Source organism: Vipera ursinii (genome assembly GCF_947247035.1).
Source record: "Vipera ursinii genome assembly, chromosome: 1".
Lineage (NCBI taxonomy): Eukaryota > Metazoa > Chordata > Lepidosauria > Squamata > Viperidae > Vipera > Vipera ursinii.
In genome coordinates, this window is record NC_139512.1 from 242,991,709 (window position 1) to 243,017,928 (window position 26,220).

Sequence of the window (26,220 nt, forward strand, 5' to 3'; positions counted from 1 at the left end):
TGTATCGTGATGTATCAGGACATTTTTTTCATTGTCGGAGCTGGGGTGGGCATGGCCTCCGTATGATGCAACCAGCCTGCAGGCTGGCAGTTTGACACCCCTGCCCTAGAGTTTATAAAAAATGTTAAATCTTTCCTTCTGAGGAATGTGGAGAGGGAGGGAAATTCATCCTTTTATATAAATGCCTTCTCCCATCCCCCGCTCTGAGATACTAGAGATGTAAAATTGGTGTCCTTTGAGAAGCTGTTGATCTGCTCCCAAAATATCAGCATGTTTGAGGGAAATACTTTTTTTCATTCCCATCCTGCCAGCAAGAGTCCAGTGTCTGACACACTTTCATGTCAATGCAGTGAGGTTACTTGCTCATTCTTATTACTACCACAGGCACAACACTTAGCCTAGGGTTGTTATGGATGTTAATCAATTATTCTTCACACTGTATTAAACTCTACTGCTGAATACATACTGTAGAGCTAGCACACCACAGACCACAGTTGGGCAGCTGTGGCCCCTTCATGACCTGTGCACTCCAACTCCTGCCATATTGGCTCAGAAATTCTGGAAGCTGAGATCCACAGGTTGTAAAGGGGCCCTAGCTGCAGACCCCTGGTGTCGACTATATACTAAAATGCCCTCATTTTAGATGTACTACAACGGCCATGTTAGCTAGCCCAATCTCTCCTGGAAACTATGCGAAAATGAAAAAGTAGAGTATTTTGGAAGATGCTCTCCCCCTCCTACCCTGTAAGGAAAAGTTAACTTTCACGACACTGCTGAAAATTCACACCCGAAAATTTCACATTCTGCCGTCTCAAATCAATGGTAGTCAGGCCTATGACTTATGGGCAACGAGAAGAATACCAGCCTCGTTCTGACCCCGGTAAGACTTGAGAAATCTTCCAAGCATCAAGAGCCAAAGTTTTCGGGCTGAGGAAGACAGACACAAGCGGAAGCGGGCGAAAGGGTAACACGCTAGCGACGTTTTAATCTATCGCCGGAGGTCAGAAAGTTTTCCCAAATCCACCGCATTTCTCTTGGGAGGCGACCAGGCTGACAAACGGAGGAGGCCGGCCGATGCTGTTCGTCGCCGTTGCGAGCCGAGAGTGGAAGGGATTCTCCCGCATCCTGGCTTCTTCCCTCCCCCGCTCCCCGACCTCCTCTTCAGACAAAGAAGGTGAGACCCAGCTCGCCCTCTCTCCCTCCTTAAGCTTCCAGCCAGGCCGATCTCTTTCTCGAAGGCCGGGACGGAGAAGAGGGACGGTCACCCCGGCCAAGATTCCTGGGGTGTGGACCCTGTGCAGGTCCCCACCTTTCTCCCTCCCTCTCCCCCGGTGGCCTAGGGCGGAGAGGGCGCCGCTGCCATTGTGGCTCTCTCCCACCTGTTTGGCCAGGAACCTGCTGAGCTCGCCGCTGCTCCTCTCGTTCCTCTGCGCTATCAGTTGCAACGGCCCCGCTAGATTGAATTGCAGATGCTCCATCTTTAGGCGCCCGCGGGAATCTCTTCGCCTGGAGGGCCCCTCTCCCCGGGGAAGGGAAAGGAGTCGTGCACGCCCAACCTGGCCAGAAACCACTCTCGCCACCCACTGTTAGAAGCGCGACACGTGGGAAGAGTGAGTTTCGTTTTCCCCCGGAATGCCTACGTCATCTTCCAGCGACAAAAGCCCCCACAGGAGCTTTCGCCGTGTTGCCTTCTGGCCGCTCCTCCCCTTGGCGGACCCCAAAACAAAACCTATGCTTGCGCGTTTCCAGTTATGCTTTGCGACATCTCTCCATAAACACACAAGTTAATTGCTGCTATTATTATTATTATTATTAATTATTATTATTATTATTATTATTATTATTATTATTATTATTATTATTATTATTATTATTGTTGTTGTTGTTATTGTTATTATTATTATTGAGTTTTGCGGCACGAATCGGTCCAAGATGTATTTTCGTTACTGCTTTTTCGTAACTATTTCACAAAAGCGGTCTTAATGGATTTTCCAGAGGAACATAAAAGATTATGCTGTGGTCACAAACATTGTCACATGAAAGTAGTTCCGTTGAAATCAATGGGAAATTCTGAGGAAATAGTGAATTGCGATGTTCAGTAAGGATGCACCTATTTCCTCTCCGTAGCTACAACATTTTCTCTAAACAGTTAAAATGAATACATTTGAATACACCTGCACAGAATTCCAACAGATCTCTAAATCCTGTAATCCTTTATTTAGAAGCAAGTTCCATTTAATTAAACAAAGACTTCTAGAACTGCAGTTTGATACATTTGCCTTCTATAAGTCAGAAACTTGTTTTCTGTCAGCATTTTCTTGCTTAGAGGAGTTGAAAAGGTTGCCAGAAAGTTGCCTATCATCATTGTAATAGTTTTAGATAAAGGCTTAAAATTTAGCCAAGATCAAGCAGTTTCTTATACTGTTAGTGCACAATGATCTATAAAATAGCCAACTGTATTCTGGCATTTCTTTTGGCATAAGTTGAATTCGCAACTAACACAAGACAGTCTGCCACACCCAGCAGCTTTTGAATGCCCATTATTGTATATCAATGTCCTACATTTTATTTGCTGTTACTTTACTATTTACTATTCTAGCTTCCTCTCTCAAGCACTTACATCCCCTGGGCTGCACTGCAAGTCACCTGAGTTGGGCAGCCATGTAAATTTAATAAATGCTAAATAAAGATATGGAAATCTTTAAGAACATTATTAAAATAGGTCTGTTGAACTGATACTCTTTAAGATTTTATTCTCTAATACTTGCAAAAACTCCTGAATAAACTGATTCTGAAAATTAGTAAATAGTTACAAGAGTACATGAACTTGAAATCCAGTATAGAATATAGTGTAGTTAACCTTGGCTCTTCTGTGATTCGTGGACTTCAACTCCCAGAATTCCTGAGCCAGCATAGCTGGCTCAGGAATTCTGGGAGTTGAAGTCCACGAATCACAGAAGAGCCAAGGTTGCCTACCCCTGGTGTAGTTTGACCCTTCAAAGCATCAAACAAGCTACAGCACTCTAAATACTGAACTCTAAAGCACTGTCTATAGATCATAATGGCAAATAAAAACAAATAACATATTCAGTGCAGCATATAAATCAGACTGGGCCATAAAAAATGCTGTAAAAATCGTAGTCTGTATCCTTCACAGGAGACTTTGTCCTTTTGCTACAGAATACATAGGTATTCTAACTATGGCATGAAATTTAAAGTTACTCACATAGCATTATATTTCCAATATTATATAGATCGTGCATTTTAAACATTACATTCAGTGACTGATGTTTGTGATTCCTTAATAATCTCAGCGTCCATTACAGTTTGGCAACACATAATATTAATAGCTATTGCTTTGGAAATGTGGCTTACAAACACTGTCTTTAAAATTAGTAGTCGGGAGTCCCGAAATAACTATTTTCCTAAAGTATTCTTGTTATAAAACCCTTCCTTCAAAATCATCACAGGGTAGCAGCATCAACCTAAATTCATAGAACAAATAACTTCAAGCAGTTCTGAATGTTTTGTCATGAGAGTCGTTTTCAATCGGAGTAAATCGAAGTAATTAAAACAGTGGTCTTCAAACTCGGCCCTTTTATGACTCGTGGACTTCAACTCCCAGAATTCCTCAGCCAAGCATGCTGGCTGAGGAATCCTGGGAGTTGAAGTCCACGAGTCATAAAAGGGCCGAGTTTGAAGACCCCTGAATTAAAACGACTCCGGCAGGACACACACACACACACACACTCTCTCTCACTCTCACTCTCTCTCTCACTCTCTCTCTCTCTCTCCCTCCCTCCCTCCCTCCCTCCCTCCCTCCCTCTCTCTCTCTCTCTCTCTCTCCTGCTTTTTGGCGCCAAATCTTTTCCTGGAGGAGGTGGGATCTAGTGATGTCACGCCGGAGTACGTGCCTCAGCGTCTTAAGTGATTGGTTACGCTTTCCTGGCTTCACCTACCCCCCCGCCGCTTTGGCCTGTTGGGGGGGACGAGGGGGGGGGGAAGTATCTTGCGAGGAAGGCAGAGAAGATGAAGTCCGGGCGGTTTTGAGGGGCGGCGGGTGTCTCCGCCACGCCCGTTGAGACTCGGAAAGGAACGGCAGGACTCGCCACTCCGGTTCGTGAGAGGGATAAGAGACTTGAGGGCGGTCTCCGGCTGGGTGGTTGGGGAGCTTGCGGCGGGCTTGTAGCGCTTCTCCCTCGTTCGCCTCTCTTGTCTGCTCGGAGCCTCTGCTTTCGCCTTCCCCCAACCTGCTGCCTGCCAGATGTGCTGGATTTGGGATAGCTGTAATGTCTGGGCTGCCCGCATCTGGAGGGCACCAGCCTGCGCCAGGCGGACGTGCCGGCCCCGCACCCCGCTTCGCCCTGCTTGCCGTCAGCTTGGCCCAGTCAACCCTGGGCCGCGCCGATGAAGGAGGGGGATTTCTGAAACGACCAAAATGGGGTTTATCCTTCCTCGGGCTTTTATTTAATGGGGCCGTCTTGCAGGCTCGCTTCTGGTGGCAGGTCGGAAGCGGGCAGTAAGGTAGATCGTGTCTTGCCATCATCTTCTGCCGATTCCCTTCTTTTTTGCTTTTAGGGTTGGCTCAGGGAACAATTGACAATCGCTGCCTCTGATTCGCTTCCAGAAATAACCAGCCTCTTCAGGCTCCGTTCCACTTCATTCCGTTTATGGTGCAGTTTATTTCCCCCCCCCCCAATCTAATTCTAGTCCCAAAGGTGCTTTGCTTTTCTTTCTTTCTTTCTTTCTTTCTTTCTTTCTTTCTTTCTTTCTTTCTTTCTTTCTTTCTTTCTTTCTTTCTTTCTTTCTCTCTCTCTCTCTCTCTCTCTCTCTCTCTCTCTCTCTCTCTCTCTCTCTCTCTCTCTCCCTCTCTCCCTCCTCTCTCTCCAAAGGCAACCGGAGTTTGTTTTTCCTTGAAGACGTTTCACTTTTCATCCAAGAAAGCTTCAGAACTTCAGAAGCTGCTTGGATGAGAAGCAAAACGTCTTGAAGGGATAAACAGTTGCCTTCTGGGGGGGGGGGGAAACACCTTTGGGATAACCATGACCTGTATGACTGAGAATCTCCCTAGACCAGGGGTAGGCAACCTCGGCTCTTTTATGACTCGTGGACTTCAACTCCCAGAATTCCTGAGCCAGCTTGGCTGGCTCAGGAATTCTGGGAGTTGAAGTCCACAAGTCATAAAAGAGCCGAGGTTGCCTACCCCTGCCCTAGACCAAGGGTAGGTAACCTTGGCTGGCTCAGGAATTCTGGGAGTTGAAGTCCACGAGTCATAAAAGAGCCGAGGTTGCCTACCCCTGCCCTAGACCAAGGGTAGGTAACCTTGGCTGGCTCAGGAATTCTGGGAGTTGAAGTCCACGAGTCATAAAAGAGCCGAGGTTGCCTACCCCTGCCCTAGACCAAGGGTAGGTAACCTTGGCTGGCTCAGGAATTCTGGGAGTTGAAGTCCACGAGTCATAAAAGAGCCGAGGTTGCCTACCCCTGCCCTAGACCAAGGGTAGGTAACCTTGGCTGGCTCAGGAATTCTGGGAGTTGAAGTCCACGAGTCATAAAAGAGCCGAGGTTGCCTACCCCTGCCCTAGACCAAGGGTAGGTAACCTTGGCTGGCTCAGGAATTCTGGGAGTTGAAGTCCACGAGTCATAAAAGAGCCGAGGTTGCCTACCCCTGCCCTAGACCAAGGGTAGGTAACCTTGGCTGGCTCAGGAATTCTGGGAGTTGAAGTCCACGAGTCATAAAAGAGCCGAGGTTGCCTACCCCTGCCCTAGACCAAGGGTAGGTAACCTTGGCTGGCTCAGGAATTCTGGGAGTTGAAGTCCACGAGTCATAAAAGAGCCAAGGTTGCCTACCCCTGCCCTAGACAAACCTAGTTCTAGATTCACAAAGATCATGTACAGAGTGCTGTGCAATTTAATTGGGGAAAAACTTTAGAGCTGTCAAGACTACAGCTTTTTGGAAGTCCTTTCCTTGGCATATCTGACAAATTAAGTGTGATGGGTGGATATTAGAGAGGATTTGGGGAGTGAGAACACCTTTATTATGATTTGCTCTGTCAAGCAGAAAATAACATTTTGATCATCTTAAGGTAAAGGTAAAGGTTCCCCCGCACATACGTGCTAGTCGTTTCCAACTCTAGGAGCTGGTGCTCATCTCCGTTACAAAGCCGAAGAGCCAGCGCTTGTCCAAGGACATCTCCGTGGTCATGTGGCCGGCATAACTAGACGCCAAAGGCGCACGGAACGCTGTTACCTTCCCACCGTAGTGGTCCCTATTCTTCTACTTGCATTTTTTACGTGCTTTCGAACTGCTATGTTGGCAGAAACTGGGACGAGTAACAGGCGCTCACTCTGTTACGCAGCACTCGGGATTCGACCCGCCAAACTGCCGACCTTCTGATCGACAAGCTCAGCGTCCTAACCCACTGAGCCACCGCGTCCCTTATTAGTAAGACAGATATGGTTCTAATCATGGAACCAATTATCCAGGAAGTGGTTTGCTCCCTTTCAGTTTAAATAGCCATCTGTTGGGGATAGTTAATGTTTGGGTTCCAGCACTGCACCTGGCTTAGATATGATGGCCAAAACAAATTTTTATTCTACAATTCTAGATTGGTTGAATTGCTAGCAAATTATTCTTCCTTTCTAAGTCTAGGAAAAACAGACAGCTTGATGATGCTAAGTTTTGTGGAGAGGAGATGAAAGCCCTCCCCTCACACAGCTGTTTTTTAAAGTGTGGGATTGAGATATGTGCATGTGTACAGATATTCTCTTTCGCCTTGGGAACAGGCTGTCTGTGTCTCATATAATGTCTATCCTGTTTAGACTGATGTCCTAATTTTTTTTCTATCAAATTTAGATGGGTTATACTTAGGAAGTGATTATAATGGGAACAGAGGAGGAGGAGGATGGAATGACATTTTCTAATCTATATGGCAGTAAGTAACTGATTATTTTACTTTTGGGGGACATTAGAAAAATGGTCTAACTCTAACTATAGTATTATCTAGAAAATAGATAATGGTGGGAAAAAGCCATATATTATGTTTCAAAAACTTCAATTTAGTAGACTTTTGTGTATGACTGTGGTAGGAGCTATTCCTGTCAATCATAACTTCCCTTCCTGCACTTTTGAAGGAGGCCAAGAAAAAGGAGTTTGCTGATAAGTGCTACAATATGTTATTTTAATAATACAGTATTTTACTCAAAAGCAAAACTGTGTTGATGAGCATATGACTTCCTCTTGATTGTGTTGACATAAACAATGATTGATATCATTCCAGCAATTCTCCTAGCTGATAGAAATAGGCTATTATAACTGCCAGTTAAATGGATAGAAGCCAGGGAATAGAATTTCTGAGATTTGGTGTTATATTATATAGTTAGTGTCACATCATTTCTGACACAACGATAATTGATCAGTAATCTTTAAGTTATGACTGTAATTGAGCCCTGCAATTTTGGTTATAAGTTCGTGACAGTGGTGGAGTGGATCATTACTTGACCAGGCCCTATTTTAAGGCTTCTTTTTGCAGTGGTTGCTAAGCAAATGCAACAATCATTAAGCCAAGCCATTTTTTGCTCTTGGACTTCTTTTCCAGGAATCAGAAGTAACGGCCAGCTTCTGGGAAAAAAATATCATAAACTGTCACATGGCTAGGCCACTGCAAATGATTGTAAAGGCGGGCCAGTTGCTGAGAATCAAAAATGCAGTCGTGGGATGGGGTGGATTTTGGAACCTCGGAAATGGGTCATAAGCAGCTTTTGGGAAGTTCATCATAACTTCAAATAGTTGCTAAGTAACCATCATAATTCAGAACTATCTATACTAATGTACATTTTATTTTATAAAATCAAGCTGCTAAAGATGTAGTTTGAACAGAGATGCTAGTCAAATGGTGCTTTTCAGAATTCATACTTCCACTCAGGAGCTAGCAGTAAAGAATTAGTGTGGATAAATGAATTGCTACTATTGCAGATAAAAAATAATAAAAAGCAACTACTGCAAATTCTAGCTATCAAAGCATATTTATATCAACCCTGGGTTTAAATCCTATATATTTTTCTCCCCCTTGTATGGTAACAGATTTCCTGTCATTTGTTTATTAACTTTGAATTTGGAAAGTACCTGTACAATGTTGTGACTAATGGTCCTGTCAAGTTTCAGGCTCCTTCTGACCTTGCATGCTTCAAACCCCAGAAAGTCTCCTCTTTGACAGTTATTTTTATTCTACAAGACAAATTATACAGGTATTTCTTTCTTTGGGGTTAATAGTCAGGAAAAATGCATAGGTAAAAGTTTAGAAAGCTTCTTTTTTATGTTTCTTATATTCCCGTTTAAATTGGTGCCCATAACAATTGAACTGATCAGAAATTTATTTATTAATCATATATATGACCCTCGTACTTCTGATCAAACAAGCTATAGTGATTCACAGTATCAATGAAAACGTTATCAGTAAAATCATACTTACGTAAACATAATAAAGCCATGGATACAATATGAAATCAATAAAGAGAGCAAAGCAAATCACTTTCTGTTTCAGTACATTTGGATACAATCTCTCCAAACCAATGATAGGCTGGGTAAAATGTTTTTTTATTGTAGAATTATTGTTAATTTTGTTCGTAAAACAACCTCCTTTATCTCTTGTACATTACAGCTATTGTAATACATGAACAGCTAACATCTTTTGTGGGGTGTTCTTTCTATTTGCAGTTTCTTCTTTGGAAGGAAGAGATGGCGACGAGAGTTCTGTGGATATTTATGATGGCTTAGACAGCACTCCAGTTGTTTCTAGTATGTTATTTGCCTTGCTATGAAGTTTCTTTTTTTGATTTTATTCACTTGAATTGGATGATACAGATATTTCCCCATCCCACCCCAGACAAGCTTAGTAAAAATAGTGAAAACCTGGTGAAACAAGGTTTCAGAAGCTTGATACCAGTTCTAATTTAGTAGTCGACTTCTCCAGGCTGTTATTGCTAGGGGATTTCATTTCTTGGGGGTGCGTTAACTCAGAATTCATTCCTGTCAAAACAGCTTTGGATTTCTGCCAAATCACAGATCCTGATCATGGAGGGGTGGGGGATGGGCAACACCCTGAATCTGGTATTTTAAGTGTATGTTAAATGTGATCTGGTAAGGAAAATGTTACTAGCAGGTCCTTGTACTAACATATTACTTTTGGGTAACCGTGAGGTTCATGGCATTGCCAACTCCTGCATTAGAGAGAGACTTAGATAGTCTATCCCACATGTTTTATGGATCTGTGATTTTCAGAAAGGGCTTGGGGAGCTTCTCAGAGATTTATCAGGCAGTTTGATCAGTCCAGTGATATACAGATGCAGTAAAAGCACTACATGAGATTACTCATCCTGTTATTACTCCTGGGGTTCTCTTTGCTTTCGTGATAAGCTCCAGGATATGAAACGAAGAGTAGTGGTGGTGAAAAAACAAGGCACAAATATGATAAAATATGGATATGAGCCCAGGTTTGGCTCTGTAGCATGGCCGTAAGATCAGTGGAGCATTGTTAGATTTCTCACACTTATTGCATTCTTGAAATGTCATTCAGTTGTACTATTTAAAGGGACCAGAATCTTTGAGGAAATCTTGAAGTGGAAAAACTCCCAATAGATCATTGTGATATTTTGATAAGTATTCTGCAGATAAAATCATACCTACTCACTTGGAGTTAGATGCTGCCTAGGCAGAGGTTAGTCACTGCCAATTTACTTAAGTATAAAAAAAAGAAAATACAGCACATCTCAGAGTAGTGTGAGCTTTCCTCTAAAAGTTGATTTCCTTATCTGGTCTATCTAGTAGGGTTAAAATATACGTTGAAGTTTTCAAAATGCTGGTACTAACCTGTTATATATTGCCACTTAGGGCTGAATAGAAGATATAGTAGAATACAGGATACAGTGGATATCTGGTCCGAATGGGGAGAAAAAGGCTAATACTTAAACCCAGCAAAACACAGTGACTGTTGATTCAGAAACTTTCCATTCCCCGTACAATTTCATCTTTCACTCCAGATGGAGCTGGAAGAGCATGTCCTCCAGTCGGGGTCCTCCTGGACCCTCTTCTTTTGTTATGCTGACTCAGGAATTCTGGGAATTGAAGTCCATGAGTCATAAAAGAGCCGAGGTTGCCTACCCCTGGTATAACCCATTAGTAAGAGAGTCTTTGCCACTGTAGCTAATGTGGCAATGTCCTGGGTATACTCCCAACTGGACCACCTTGGGTTGGACTGCAGTTTGCTCTGTGTGGAGCTTTCCCTGAAGACACTCAAAAATTAATGTTCAAAGTTATGTGAGACGCCTGTTAATATAGCCATTGTAATACCTTTGCTATGGAGCTGAGTTGGCTACTAGTCTCTTTCCAGGTGTAATCAAAGTGCTTATCACTTATAAAGCCTTATAGTGTTTAACACCTGGTTGGTAGGAACCAACCAACAGGATATGTTGAGAACTCCTATTCTTTAGGAAATGGTTAAATTGGGGAGTCAGAAATTTCTGTTGTGGCCCCACCCATTTTAATATGCTCCTATCTGAAGGAATGATTGCTACTTTCTTATTAATACATAGAACGGCGTTTAAAATGCCATTCCACAAAGCCTTTGGAGAACAAATATCATTTGTTATATCCAAACTACCGGTATTTTGTTATGTTCTTGTTAACACAGTTTTAAGAAACCTTTCGGTAAAAACCATCATTTTGCTTATCATTTGATATACTTATGATTGTTTTACTGTGCTGGTAATAAGTCATTTAAGAATATTGCATTGAAGCAGCATACAAATTTGATTAGGTAAAAAAGTATTTCAACAGAGTTTTGAACTTAAATCTGACCATAACGCAGTGCATTAGAAGTGATTTGCCATCTAAAGACGGGTGTGTACATACTGTATATGTTAATATTTATAAGATTTGGCTTCGTGAAAAAATGTAAATGATATTATTTGGCTAAAGCTAGGATTCTGAAACTCTGCTACCTAGCTTTATGTGCAAAATAGGTTTTGGAGATATGGGGTATTTTGTTTCCTTGCTTGCTTTCAAAAACCAGTGTTTCTTTGTCTCCACACAGTGAGTCCCCTTAGAAACTGAGGAAACATTCAAAACCAGTTTAATGTATTCAGTGAGTCTCTTTAGGAAAACGAAGCTATACCTAGAAAATATAATTTATGAAATTAAATAGAGGCAATAATTTTCTGTTGGGTATTGAGATATACACAGTGTCAGTGATAAACATGTGTCACTGTCCTTTATATTTCTCGGGCTTTCATGGAACAACTACAACATTTGGAGTGTTGTGGTTGATAATAGGAGCCCATTTTGTTGTGGTTACAGTGGGGGGGGGGCTGGGGCAGAACAAGTTGTGTGTAGAGCCACACAGTTGAAGATGTGAAGCTTCTTGTATGATTTCTAGAGTGTGCTGGCCAAACTTTGCCACAAGCTTAATGAAGTCTAGTAACCTTCTTTCAAAGAAAACAAAGGATTCTTTTTGTTAAAAAAAAGTTATTTTTCATCTCCCTTGCTTTAGGCAATTGTGCTACAAAAGTGCCGATCAAAAGTAGTTTGAACCTATTTGATGAAATCCTGATTGAGGAAGAAACAGCCAAGGAAGCCACTTTCAATGAAGTATGTATTTTTTATACTGGTAACACATCAGGGAGATAAATTGCAGTTAGATAATAACTAACATTTGGTTATATTTGTGTTTATACTAACATGTATACAGTAATTGAAAGTATCATCAATTTTCAGAATTCTCTGATTTTGAAATTTACACAATTAAAGGTAAGTTGCAGTTTGGATCCTAAGGAGAAAGAACTTGATTTGTAATTTATTAATAATGAAATTTAATGTTATGAAAAACTAAAAGTATAATTAACCATTGTAACTGGATTTTGATTTCTTTTGCTTTACAGATAGTTCCATTTGTCCATGTTGCAGTAAAAATGAATGGGATACATACTTTATATATATGTGTTTAGTAGGGGGGGAAATGTTTCCTTATAACTCAGAAAATATTTGTATGATTTAGCAAAACTATAGTTGCTGTATCCAAAGTATGTGTTTTAATATAAATGAGGAGATCTGTGTTTTTGCAGTTGCAGGCTGAACATGAGAAATGTAAGCAGCAACTTCAAGAGTTGATGAAGAAGCTTCAGGAAATACAAGAACAGGTAATAAAGCAATAAGTAATATGATCCAAGACATTCATACAGATAGCAGAAAATGCAAATGGGAAGAGATTACTTCATGACAGGGATTGTATTTTTGGAAATAGTCATAATTTAATAGTTGTCATAAAGCAGTCGCCCATGAAAACTAACCTAGTCCTATACATGTTAACATATTTCTGGGCAGTGATATTTATTTTCAGGAAAGTATCAGTAATTAATGGCTAAATATGCAATCTTTTATGCACTTAACTAGGAGGCATTACATTAAATACGTTTAGAATGTAATGTATTTTCTTAGCTTATTACAACAAAAAAAGGTAATAAATTTAAATGCACATTTCTTGAACTTTATCATATTTTTGTTCATATATTTAGTTCCTTGTTTATAATATGTTAAATATCTTATGTGTTCTTTCTGGCTTAGAACTCTCTTCTACAAAGTGAAAATCTGTCCCTTAAAAAAAATATTTCAGCACTTATCAAAACAGCTAGAGTGGAAATTAACCGCAAGGATGAAGAAATCAGTAGTCTGCAGCGAAGGTACTGAAAGTTAACCTACATATTGTTTTTGAAAGATTTTAATGATGAAAAAAGTAAAGAAAGGAAACCTTAACTTAAAATAGAAGTGTTCTTTCCGTGCAACCGTTTCCAATCCCAGGTGAAAGTTTGGTATCTTAAAGACAAATTTATGCTACTAGCATTTATGTGTTTATATTTCATGAGATAATTTTTAGAATAAAAACCAAACATATTTTATGCAGAGAAAAACATATTGAGATAAATGTAGTTAAATTGATTTAAAAGTATAACTTGACTTCTAGTTACAGTTTAATGGTATAACTGCATACTGTTACACTTTTCTTGTCAGCAGTGCAGCAGTTTGCTGTTGCTTCTTGGGATTTCTTTGTTTATTGCTTTTTATTGCTTAGCTTGTAACACTGGTACTCCGTGGAGATCCTTCATCCAAATATTAAGCAGGCTCTGATCTTAATTTCCAAAGTCAAACAAGATGGTTAATTGCTGCTACTTACTAAGACAACCTAATCATAACCAGCATTAGGTTCTTATTTCTTCCTTTCTGCTTTAAGTATATCATTAAGTTTGGGTTTCATTCATCATTATTTAAAATACTTTTGGGAGTATTTATCTGCAACAAATAGCAATGCCACTTAGACTTATATACCGCTTCCCAGTGCTTTGCAGCCCTCTCTAAGCGGTTTACAGAGTCAACATATTGTCCTCAACAATCTGGATCCTCATTTTACCGACCTCGGAAGAATGGAAGGCTGAGTCAACCTTGAGCCGATGAGGATCGAATCCCTGGCAGTCAGCAGACTTAGCCTGCAATACTGCAATTCTAATCACTGCGCCACCATAGCTCCTTAATTGATCAAATAATTGATTACTTTCCTAGCTTTATGTTTACTACCCATGTCCCTGGGTATTTAATCAAAATCCCCATTTTGAACATAATGCCCAGCTGTTCTTCGGTTTGTGTCTCCAGTTGCGTGGAAGGAAGAGTTAATGAGATACATGTGTTGGCCTCATGTTTACATTCTATATAGCTCAGTATTCTTGACGATTCAGATGTGGGTAATAACTGGCAATAACTATTGAACCTGATACCTAGCTTTCTTAATGGTTATAAAATGAAATCAGAATTAAAATATTCTATTTTAATATTAAAATTAAATATTCTTTATTAAAACTATCAATAATATTGATATAAATTATATCAATAATATCAAAATTAAAATATTCTATTTTAAAAGAATTATATTCTCTTTGTAAACATTTCATATTTTTATTGATTGTGCTTTGGAGTATACTGCCTTTTTGTCAGTCTAAACTTACTCTATTTTACTAAACTTTCAGATAGTTATTATATAATGTAGCATATTAAAATAGTGTTTTTATTAACAGGTTAACAGAAGCTCCAGTTCATCACAATACCTACAGTAGAATATATACAAGGAACATTGAAGGATCAAAACAAAAAAATAAATCCAGAAATTTCATCCCAGAAAATAATTCAAAAACAGATCTTAAAAATAAACAAGACTTGCCCGGAGATGTATCTCATAACTGTCCATCTTGGGATTCAGGAAATAAGAAAGATCATTTGGGAAAAAAAGATACTTCTTATATATCTCGATCTCATCCTGAGCAGCTTCAGAAAGATGGCGTTCAAACAGAGCTGTCAAAAGTTTATAGCTCCTGTGATAAAGAAAAGGAGAAAAGGGAGATGAAAAATAACGAACATTATAGTAAGAATAACAATTGCAGATACAAAACAAAAGCACAGAGAGATGTTCGAGGTGTTGTAGATTGCATATTGGATACTCCTGGAAAGTTACAAGTTAACCCAGAAAAATTAGTCAGAAGTGGACAGTGGAAAGACAGAAAGGACTTAAATATCAAAAGCAGTCGGAGTGCAGAAAACAGAACTGATGATCTCTCTTCTACTAAGGAAAAACAGTCGGTTCCTAAGGATAAATTAAGGCTTAAAACTGAACGCATTAATGAAGATAGGCTTGAAACATTACAGATCATAAACCAGAAAGACTTAAAAAAAGAAAACAAAGAGGAAAGCAGTAGTAGACAAAAAAACAGACCACCTGATAAATATGTAGAACAGCAAAGAGCTGGTAAAGCTACTAATACCCCTGAAAATAATACACTTGTCAGAAATCCTAAAGAATTAAGTAAAGGTTACCTAGAAGATGACAAGATAAAACATAACGATTGTAGGAAAAATAGAGGAATGGATGGTCCTGGGCTCCAAGGAGGGAAATCATCAAGGCCACACAGTTCTAATAGAGAGCGAAAACTTAGTAACTCCAACAAAGAGAGCAAAAAATGTGAACCTGAGCGCAGCCATTCAAAATCTGACGAATATCGATCGGAAGCCAAAAGGAAAAGTGAAAGAGACAAACCTAGAGAAAGCAGAAATTCTCAAACTGAAAGACAAAATTCGAAAGAAACTCCCCAAAAGGCAGTAAAGGAAAACGGGAAACTAAAAGACAGTTCCAAAAGGGAGCAAAAGAAGCCCTTTCCAGCAAAAGAAACGGCCCTGGCAGTTGAGGCTGTGGACGAGCCTGTGCCCATTAAGGTGGAAAGGGATGAAGATCAATCGAAAAGCAAAGACTTAAAATTGAGCTTCATGCAGAAGCTGAACTTAACTCTCTCTCCTGCTAAGAAGCAAACAGACAAATCCAAAATAGTAGCAGAGAGCACTAACGAAGGTGAGATGGAAGTTCCAAGTCAGGAAATAATGTTAATCCAAAATGAGCCAATTAATATCGCTAGCGAAGCGAAAATGCCATTGGGACCAATCCATAACAGTCCCCTTCAAATTAAATTGGAAAAAACAATATATGTTTCTGAGATCGAAGCAAATCAGCAGAACGAGACTCCAGAAGAAATTTGGGATATTAAGCCATGTAAAGCATTTCCACAAAATGCGACACTACAAAACGAAATTGTTGGCAGTGGGAAACTCCTTCCTCCCACTGAGAATGAGATGCAAGATTCCAAGGAAGTGCGTGGGGCACCTAGCCCAGTAAATCGCACGGATCCGGAGACGCTGTTAAATCGTGCTTTCCATGACCTGGAGACTGGGAGTTCTGTAGATTCTGATACATTTAGAGTAATAGATGAAGTTAATGGGACTGATTCAGACTCATCCATGACAAAAGAAGAATCCAGTAATTGTGCAGATAAAAAGATCTTGGAGCACTCTGAAAATGAAAGCCTACCTCTTCACAAGACTAGCACAGAAGATGATAAAATACTGTGTGTAAATATTTCAATAACTGACTCCAGAGCTGAAGATTCGAATCCAAGCTCTCCCAAGCATGGAAGCCAAATGGAATCACTCTACAGTAAAGGATTAAATGCTGTGTCTCAGACAAGAGACTCAAATCCAGTTCCAGGGGATGATGATAACTCAATACTGAGCATTGATCTAAATCACATGAGGTACATCCCAAAAGCAATCAGCCCTCTTAACAGTCCGATACGACCCTTGGGTAAAATCTTCAGAATGGAAACCTCTTACAAAGTGGCAAATTATAACACAGGTATGTTTATTATATTTTTGTTGTACTTGTTAGAAAAATGTCCTTTTTGGGCTGATTTGTATGCCTTTGGAGGAAATACCTTTATGCCAAAAAAAAGTTTATAGCAGATTACAAGGTATAGCAGTAGCAAACCTATTTGCTCCTTGTTTACTTCCTGCTGGTTGGAAACTTGGACATGAGCCATGAGTTGGAGTATTGTACTTCCTTTCTTCCCTACTGGGTAATTTAATAATTCCTCATCCAGTCAAATCACAGTTTATCCCAGACCTGCATAATATAATTTGGCTGAGCCTCCAAAATATAGATTACCAGTTATAGTTTGATTCTGGTTGGCAATGCTGATTTTTTTTTTTTTGGATTTGCTCAGAATCTATTTTGGTGATCCACTTGTGAAATAACCAGCATTTTTTTGTGTTAAGCTGTGAGGCATGTAGGAGAAAATCATCACAGGGATAAATGACACAGTTTCCAGTTTTTCAAAAGCTGGGTCATGGCTTTGTTTTTAATTCTCAAAAGCTAATTACAAAGGTATGTTTCTTTTTAGGTGCCTCCTATAAAAAAGCAGTTTAGTTGAAGTGGAGGAAAGTCACATGAGCTTTACTGTCTGTTCAATCATCTTGATAATAAATTATTCAGTTAATGCAACATTTTCCATTGAGTTTTGGTGGGGAGAAGCTAGTTTCAAATTTTTAATATCAGAAGCCTTAATGGATGGGTGTTAGCAAATACCGGGTTTGAGAATGAATAAATATTGCATTAACAGCACTAATGTGTATTGATCCTAAGCATATTATTTTAATGCAGAATTTAATTGCAGATACTATTGTATAATTGGAATCTGATTACAAGTTAGATGGCAGCTATTGTAGTACATTCCTATACAGTACAGTAAGTTTAGCATATTTGGTCATGAGAAATCTGGTTGACTTCAGGGGAAAAAAATCTTGCTTCTATCTGGTGATCATACAGATTTTTGCAGCCAAAGGGGTACCTATATTTAAGGGATAACATTGGGATATCTTAATTTTATTTCTGAGTAAACAAGGTGTGCCTGCTACAATGAAAATCCATTTAAGGCAGTGTTTAACTTTAAAGCTCATTTTCTGAAATTGATCTTTTGGATTCACACAGATTGCATATATTATTTCTTAAGAATATTTAGTGACAGTTTATTAAAATGTGGAGTGCAACTTCAGTCTTGTCAGCAGATGGTTCCTAGGAGAGCGATCCTTAAAATGCTTTTGTAGCTTATGTTGCATTTCCAGTATTTGATGTGAAGTACTTTCCATGAAAGCATTTTTTTTTCAGTTCCAAATTTTAGTTTATTTTCACCCAGCTCTTCCAAAAAGCTCAGAATGCATCTGTGTCATCCTTGAAGTTTGTCATCCTAACAAGTCTGTAAAATAGATGCAGCAAAGAGAAAATGTACCTAGGACAGTTATGCATTTGGCTTTATGGCTGGGTAGGAATTTGCATATGGATCGTTTTGATAATCTATTATATTAATCATTATACCACATGTATTCTGAAAGCTGCCTCTTTAAAATGCAAAACACAAAATTAACAATTATAAGTGGAAATACTTAGTCGTGAAATGAACAATAATTGAATGATTCTGTAAAACAGTTTGCTTTGACGCTTCCTTTTTAGAGTGATATTTTTTACTTACTAATTGTTCTGTTGGTTGTAGATTTTGCTCCAGATAGTGCAGTGGATTATCTGGGGAACAACCATTCAAGTGAACTCAACAAAGAAAATCAAAAGCCACTTTGCAGTGATCACAAAATCTTAGAAGAGACTCAGCTAAACATGTCTTCAGATGAATTAGAAGAAGGAGAAATTGTAAGTGATGCTGATGATGAACCCAAAATAGAAAGAAAATCTGAAAATAGTAAGAAGTTGAAAAGAAAAATATCTCCTGAGAGATCTAATACATCCAAGAATACATACAACCAGAAAGTCAAGTCTAAATCCCCCAATGAAGATCCTGGAAAATTGGCTTCTGGGAAAAAAAGTAAAGAAAAGCCCAAAGATGGAACAATAATATTTTCAAAGGAAATGAAGAAAAATAAAATTGTGAGCATTGATTCTCTTGAAAAAATAGTTCAAATTACTGCTGAACCTTGTACTGTACATGAGTTTATGCAGATGCTGAAAGCTGTAAGAAAACAAGTACGAAAAAACTATATGAAATTTAAGGTACAGTTTCCAATACAGCAGTTTCATAAAATAATAGATTCATCAGTTCTGAATTTTACATCTTTAATAAAATATATTGACTTCTCTAAAATGTGCAAATCAAGTGAGCCAATAAAGGTAAATCTCTGTGAAGTTATTGAATCTGAACTCAATCAGATTAAAAAAAATACTGCAATGAAGTATCTATTTGAGAAACAACCATCAGATATGAAGAAAAAATTGTGGAAACTTGTGGATGAACAACTTGATTTGCTATTTGATAGAATAAAAGAAATTCTTCTAAAGTTTTGCAATTTGATAAGTTTTGGAAATGAGAACGATAATAGTAAACGTAAAAGGAAAGAAAGCTCAAAATGCCTTGACAGTAATAAAATTGATAGACAGAAATCAAAGAAACCAAGGTTAAGTGCTAAAGTGAAAAGGTCTGAAGAACATGTCCTTCCAAAACCAGCTGTAGTTAGCCAACTGTCCAAGGCAGATCACCAGGAAATAAATAAAATACCTTGCTACAAAAATACAGTTACAAAACATAAACATTCCCATACAGATAGCACAAGACCTCTCCCTGAAATTGCACATTCTAAGCCGACTTCCACAGAGGATACTGCTTTGAAAACTGGAAAATATGAAAAGGAGGGATTGGAGATGATTGGAGATCCTCACAAATCTGATATCAGCTGTGGACCTCTCACAGAACAGCAAATGTCTGGGCTAACATTCAATTTGGTTAATGATGCTCAAATGGGTGAAATGTTCAAAAGTTTATTGCAGGGCTCTGGCCTTTCAGAGAAGAACGTTGACTTCATCGATGAGAATCAGTGGGAATTCAGAACACCAGAAAAGCAAATGCCAGAAGGTCAGAGCGGTAGAAATAATCCTGCGTATGAGACTGAAGAAACAATGTCAAGGGATAGCCAGGTAGAATCAAGAGTAATGGATGGCATTAAATGGCCCGTAGCTTCACCTGAGAGAGATTCAACATTTTTAGCCAGATTGCAAATGCCCATTGATCCAAATATTCTAGATGAAAACTGTATGTTTGAAATTCCTACCAGTCCTACCTTGAAGAAAGGTGAGGTATGTGTTTTGGAAAAACAAAAATCTCTGGTTTCCTCTATCCTTTTGGAAGACCTAGCGGTATCGTTGACTATTCCCTCTCCTTTGAAGTCAGATGCTCATCTTAGTTTCTTGAAACCTGACGTATTGGGATCTGTTCCTGAAGATGTTTTGAACGCACACTTTAGTGAAGATGCTCACATAGGAGAGGAGGATGTTTCTGAACAAGAGATCCACTTGGCTTTGGAATCTGATAATTCAAGCAGTAAATCAAGCTGCTCATCGTGGGCAAATATCCCTGCTGCTCCTGGATTTCAGTGTTGTCCAAGCCTTCCAATGCAAGCAGTAATAATGGAGAAGTCAAACGACCACTTTATTGTGAAAATAAGGCGTGCTGCACCATCTGTCTCACCCACTGATCAGACAGCCGTACCAGATGAGCCACTGATCTCTGTTACCGAAAAAGGGAAGAATGAAATTATATCTGAAGAAAATCTTGCTACTTTAACTTCCCAAAGCATCCCTTCAGGAGAGAGAGAAATATCTAAAGAAATTATAAATACTACTGACTCTGTAAAAAACACTCACTCATTGGAACCTTTGAAAGAGACATCTGTCTGTCTTGCGATTGATTCAGTTCCTGATCTTTTTGAACCACAACAAGACCTCCATCCTGATACTCCCGGTGATGATGTTAATACCGTAGAGTCCCTGCTTCATAAAAACAGACAAGAACAATCTTGTGACATCAGTCTTGAAGTTCAGAGGCCATTTTGTAACACAAGCCAAACTCAAAGCCCTCGTTTATTTGTTTCAAATCAAGCATTGAATAATGATGCTGCGTCAGAAAAACCTTCTGACTTGCAAGACCCTCCTGAAGAACTAAGGATATCTACAGTGCCTTTGGAAGACTCCTCAAATAAAATAAGTCAGAATGCAGGTGCGCTTGAGGTTTTTAAGCTTCCCCAGACAATCCCAATGAAAGCATTCCAAGAAAAAGATGTACCTTCTGCAAAAATAAAAGATTTCCCAGTTAAACCAATAGTAATTCCACCTGTAGAACAGCTACCCTGTCAGAATCATTTTGATACACGTATCGGCTTGACTGTTACGATTCCTACAGAAAATAAACTAAATCCAAAAGATCCCATAGAACAGTCTGCTTTAAATTATAGAATGAAAAGTGTATGTAAAGATCAGGAGAAACATAAAGCAGATAGTCACTGTGAAGTAGCTGATACGTCAAAGACTGAAGATGAAGAAAATATAAATCGGCCAGACATGTCTATAAGAGGTGGCAGTTTTGAAAAAAATACTACCTTTAATATTGATGGTCAAAGATGTCCAATGAAACTTAACAAAGAAAGCAAAAAAAGGAAAAAGGAAACAGAAGAAGCATCTAGTGCAAAAAAACAAAGAAAGGAAAATAATGAATTGGATTTTAAAAAAACAGGCAAAAATAGCAAAATCGCTAAAGAGAGAACTTCAGTAGCTTCAAGTTTATCTAGTACAAAGCCAGCGTCAACTAGAGACAAAGATCTGTTATCCTCAACATCTTCTATGTCACCATCAAATCTATGTGCCAAAAATATCATTAAGAAGAAAGGAGAAGTTGTAATTTCTTGGACAAGGTAAGAATACTGAAAATGGACTATAGCTGAATACATTAAAAGTACAATAGATTGAGATTATGTTTTATTTTCTAACACACCACATCTTGGGCATTAGAGCTGCTTACTCCTATTAAAAGGATTTTGGAATGCTGCATAAGAATGTAGTCTGTTGTATATCTCATTGAACATTATGGCATTTTTTAGTAATGAGTGCCTCACTAACCTTAGCTGCAAGCTCAACTTTTTAAATCTTTTTTCTGGCAGAGGTAGAGTAAGTTCAGTCTTCCGTGACTTGCTATAAAAATTGTAGCATTAGCTGAGAGAGGAGAATTTAGAAGCCGCTCTGAGCATATGGTACAAAATTGTTCCTTCATCTGAATAATAGGGGTGTGTAGTTTGTATATTGCATTGTCTGGAAATGTCAGCAATTGAGCATGGTAAAACAAGTCATTATCAAAGGATTTGCAACATTTATTCCTGCTTCAAAATACACTCTCAAATCAAGCCGTAATGAAAAGAAATGCTGAAAAGTTTTTTAAAAACCATTCAGATGAATAAATGAAAAAGCCTTTGTCCAACAAAAGTTAAAGACAGGTAAACCAAGGCATGAAATTTTGAGCAGAGCACTTTGTCAATCTTTTGGTCCCAGCCATTCGTTCTGCATTTTAAAAGGCAAAGGCATTCCAAGAAAGGATTCAGCAAAATTAATTTAGATGCATGAGGAAATAAACAGTCTTAATCATGTATGATTTGTATGATCCTAGAAGGTTGGCTATTAGAGATATTCCTTGATTTACGACTGTAATTGAGCCCACATTTTTTGTCATAAACTGTAATGGTCATGAAGTGAGTCACCATGTGGCCAGATCCAATTTTATGACCTTTTTTGCAGTTGTTGGGGGACAGCAGATGCCACAACTTCAAAATTGGACCATAAGTCACATTTTTTGGGGGGGTCCATCATAATGTTGAACAATCGCTAAGCGACTGGTCATAAGTCAAGGATTATCTACATTTGTGGTTGCTTTCTTAAACAGATCCTACAAATCACTGTTCTAATAAATGGGTGGTAGAAACTTCTGACAGTTCTCTTAATTGCAAAAGATACTGGTGGTCACTTTAAGAACTGAATTATTTTACCCATGTAGCCTGGACAGTAAATAGTAAATGAAAAATATCTGAAGAGAGAAAGTGAAACAGAATGCAAAAATGGATTGCTTATGTATTATTTATTTATTAAGCACATTTATATAGCCACCCAACTCATATACAGTGACTCCTGGCGGCATAAGACAGATATAGAATAATAACAGAATAGGTGGTCTGTAGAGATGTATTTTGTAAATATTGTGATTGAAAATGTTTTTCTTCTTGGTTACAGCTTTTCTAATTACTGTATTTTTCGGACCATAAGACGCACTTTTTTCCCCCAAAAGTGGGGGGGAAAACGAGGGTGCGTCTTATGGTCTGAAGGTGATCTGTATGGCCAGCCCCAACCTCCGCAAGTGGAAAGTAAGGGAGATTACCAGGAGCACGAATCGGCACGTGCTGAGAAACGCCGATCTCACACTCCTGCACTCTCCCTCGCTCGGTTTCAGCTTCCCTTGCTACAAGAGAAAGCAGGCTGAAACGGAGTGAGGGAGATTGCCAAGAATGCGAATTGGCTGATCTCGCGCTGCTGCAATCTCCCTCGTTTCAGCTTGTTTTCTCTTGTAGCAAGGGAAGCTGAAACCGAGCGAGGGAGTTTGCAGGAGCGCGAGATCGGCCGATTCGCATTTCTGGCAATCTCCCTCACTCCGTTTCAGCTTGCTTTCTGCAAAAGAAAGCCGAGCTGCAGGGCCGCCTCCGCGGGTACTGCTCTAATGCAGAGAGGGAAGGGCAAACAGGGAGGGAAGGAAGGAAGGGAGGGACAATGGGAGAGGGAGAGAGAGAGAAGGAGAAAGAATTTTTTTCTTGTTTTTCTGCTCTAAAAACTGGGTGCATCTTATGGTCTGGTGCGTCTTATGGTCCGAAAAATACGGTAACTCAGATCTTCCTGAGATTCAAATCTGCCAGCCAGTTTTTGCTCAGAGGCCATTGTCTTAACTCTTATTTCTGAATTTGATTTTCCATCAAATATCTAATCCTTTTCTTTTCAAATAAAGGAACATGGGCTCATAAGCAGTCATTTCACTTTGTTAGTTTAACTATCATTCATCATGGTGATCACGGTTCCGAGAGGTCTGAGAACACATTATCTGGTGAAATTACCAGATTTTAGTTTCAGAATCAGTTTTTTTTTTATCCTTTGGCTATGAATCCTGCCTTTTGTTTTTACTTTAAATCTTTCACATGGGTGAAATAATAGTAATTGATCTATTGTCAAAGAAGTAAGTATTCAGTGACTAAAAATTAACTTTGCATATTATAGAAATGATGACCGGGTGATCCTATTGGAGTGCCAGAAAAAAGGACCGTCAGGAAAAACTTTTACTTCTGTCTCTGAGCAGTTAAAAAAAACTCCAGCTCAGGTACGTGTCTGGATAGGAATCTGTATTTAGTTGGCTTCACTTTCCATTTGTGTATTTCTCTGAACGAACAGAGTACGCCATATTCACCTAAAAGAAAAACATTTCAAAAATTCAGACAAATTCTACCCCACTCCAAAGATTAGCGAGAAAAATGATTTATAAACCCAAGCAAAAATTGCACACACTGCCCAACTTCAGCAATAGGACTGTCGACTTCAGTTTAAGCAAAGGTTAGTGCTGTGCCAGAGATAGATCTGTTAGACTAACATTTCGTGTTAGGGTTCTGGAAACTAGGTAAGAGATCCTTGAAGAAACAGCTACTTTTTTCTCTTTGCAAAGAAAAAAAGAAAGAAAACAGTAGAAGTATTTAGTCTCGTCTTCAAGACAAATAGAAATATGCAGTATTTTGGATTGTTGCTTGACCTCTTTTAGTGGGACTAGGTTATGCAATAAGGACTTAGTTAATAGTTAAGATGAATGGCTGGTGGAAGAGAGGAATCTGTTGGCTCTGAATGCTGTGGGTCTATATTTAAACAGATCTCACTCTTCAGTCAAGGAAAACCTGGGAAAGTTTTTATCATGATTTAAAACAAAATAAAATCGTGCTAAAGTAAGTACCAGTAAGGACGTACAAATGACCTGGAAATCTTCGATGTGGCTAATAGGTATTTCTGAATCTGGCATCACTTTTTCCTAGCTGCCTTAGTTTATCAGAATTGTTACACCTGATTCACTTGCCTGGTCGCATGTCTGTATGAGTGTGTTGGGTGGGAGGGAGTGGGGAATGACTTGAGATGCTCATTAATTCCCCAGGGAAATACCTACTCTGCAAATTGCTTTATATTTTAAGGTTTAAATTTTATATTTTCTCTCCACAGGTTGAAGAAAGATTTAAGCAGTTAGTGAAATTATTCAAGATGTCAAATGGCAGTTAATGGCTGCTACAAATGAAGAAATCTATGCACATCTTTGCCCTGTGTGTATGTGAGAAAGAAGGAGTGCTTGCTTTCCAAGTCCAAATAGCAATTGGTTCTGTATCTTTTTTTTTACCCGTAATTTAAACCTTTCATTTATTCTCACAGACCTTATGGGAAGATCCTGGTTTGTTTGTTTTTTTAATTACGTTAGTAACTGGTATTCATTAAATATAGCAAATAAATTGTAAAACCTAGTGCACATTTTGGAGGAAAAAGAAAGTAATACGGCTTGAACTTCTTGAGCTGCTATGAATTGTCTAAGACTTCTATCCACTGCAGGTGCCAAAGATCATTTGCAAAATACATCATAGAACAAGGTATTTTTTATTGCTCCTGCTTCGTCCTCTGTGTTTTACTCAGAACCCTTATTTTCATTGAAACTTTGGATCAACACAAGACCAGTTCTTCACATACGAACCATAGTTCTGACTTGAACAATCTGACTATAGTTTGTTGATCAGAAATAAAAGTAGTGCCTGTTAGCACAAAACGAGACTCCAGTAATCATGAGATAACTTAAAAGGGGTGTGGAGCATATACTTTGCTTTTTTTTTCCTCTTTCATTAAGTGCGAATATAAATTTTGAAGTTTGCAGTTTATTTTCTAAATCCTCATAAATGGTTTATTAGTTAGATTTTGTGAGGAGCTAGTATATATTGTTTATTTTACAAATAAAACACCAGTGTTAGCAAAGAGTTTCCTCTACTTAAAGTGCTATTTTATTTTACAGACTAATGTAACATTGTTTTTCATGTCCAACTTTCATTTTAAAGCAGATTTGCCACAGGTTAACAAAATATCTCTTAAATTATAAGTATCTGCAAAAATACTGAGTATTTTTAATGGAGTGTGCAATTTGAAATTTAATCCCATACTTTAATTAAGAGTTTAATTAAGGTTTAAATTAATGATAATCCAGTTAAATTGATCCATGTTCCTGTCCTGATAAGACCTTATTTTGAAGGACAAAGAATTTATTTCATAATGGAAATATGTAAGATGCAACGCCCGCAAAGTACCTCATTTTTTCAAAAAATTGTTAATATTAAAACTCATTGATTAAAACGGATTACTTGCCATCCTGACTTTTAAAAAAGAAAGGGAAAGAGAGGTATAAAGAAGTGCATGTGTATAAATTGTAAGTTTTATATGTTACTTTCCTGTAAATAATGTACTGTACAGAATTCTATATTGTGTAAAATATTGTGTTTAAATACAATTCTTTACCTGTAAATTTTTGATTACATAGAACAAATTTTATTTTGCATACATTAAATACCGCATTCTGTAATATGAATTTCAAACCTTGTAAAATGAATGTGTTTAATGTTAATTAAATGTTGGTTTGGAGTATTTTATACCCTACTTTGTAATCTTTTTGAATTAGTTATTTTTAGCCAGTAGATAATAATTTACTTTCCTGATGGCAAAAAATCTTGATATTAAAGTGCAAAGCTCAATACCTCAGATAGATTCCAGTGAAGTTAAGTTGTGGAGGTTAGTACATCTAAACATCCTGATTTAGCAAGAGATCTCCTTCAAGATTGCCCTCTCATCTTGGACCCACAAGTATAAAAGATATTTCTTCAGGCAG

General features: G+C 38.6%; 2 protein-coding genes across 3 annotated transcripts in view; one reads left to right on the top strand and one right to left on the bottom strand.

The window, feature by feature from the left end:
* The window catches only part of MDN1 (midasin AAA ATPase 1), a 131,487-nt gene extending 129,981 nt beyond the window's left edge, over positions 1 to 1,506 (bottom strand). The window contains exon 1 of the mRNA XM_083348146.1: positions 1,380 to 1,506. Coding sequence (XP_083204272.1) covers positions 1,380 to 1,478 — 99 coding nt within the window. The 5' untranslated portion in view covers positions 1,479 to 1,506. The remainder of the gene's footprint in view (positions 1 to 1,379) is intronic.
* On the top strand, positions 943 to 25,975 carry CASP8AP2 (caspase 8 associated protein 2). Of its 2 annotated transcripts, none has more exons than XM_083348138.1 (10): positions 943 to 1,174; positions 6,854 to 6,932; positions 8,714 to 8,794; positions 11,544 to 11,641; positions 12,115 to 12,189; positions 12,614 to 12,729; positions 14,113 to 16,271; positions 17,962 to 21,157; positions 23,550 to 23,649; positions 24,528 to 25,975. In XM_083348138.1, exons 2-10 carry the CDS (start codon positions 6,881 to 6,883, stop codon positions 24,582 to 24,584), a joined length of 5,934 nt encoding a protein of 1,977 aa, XP_083204264.1. In that variant the 5' UTR covers positions 943 to 1,174; positions 6,854 to 6,880; the 3' UTR covers positions 24,585 to 25,975. The 2 variants fall into 2 exon arrangements, with proteins under 2 accessions (XP_083204264.1, XP_083204263.1); XM_083348137.1 differs by lacking the exon at positions 943 to 1,174 and adding an exon at positions 3,998 to 4,116.
* The last annotated feature ends 245 nt before the right edge of the window (positions 25,976 to 26,220 follow it).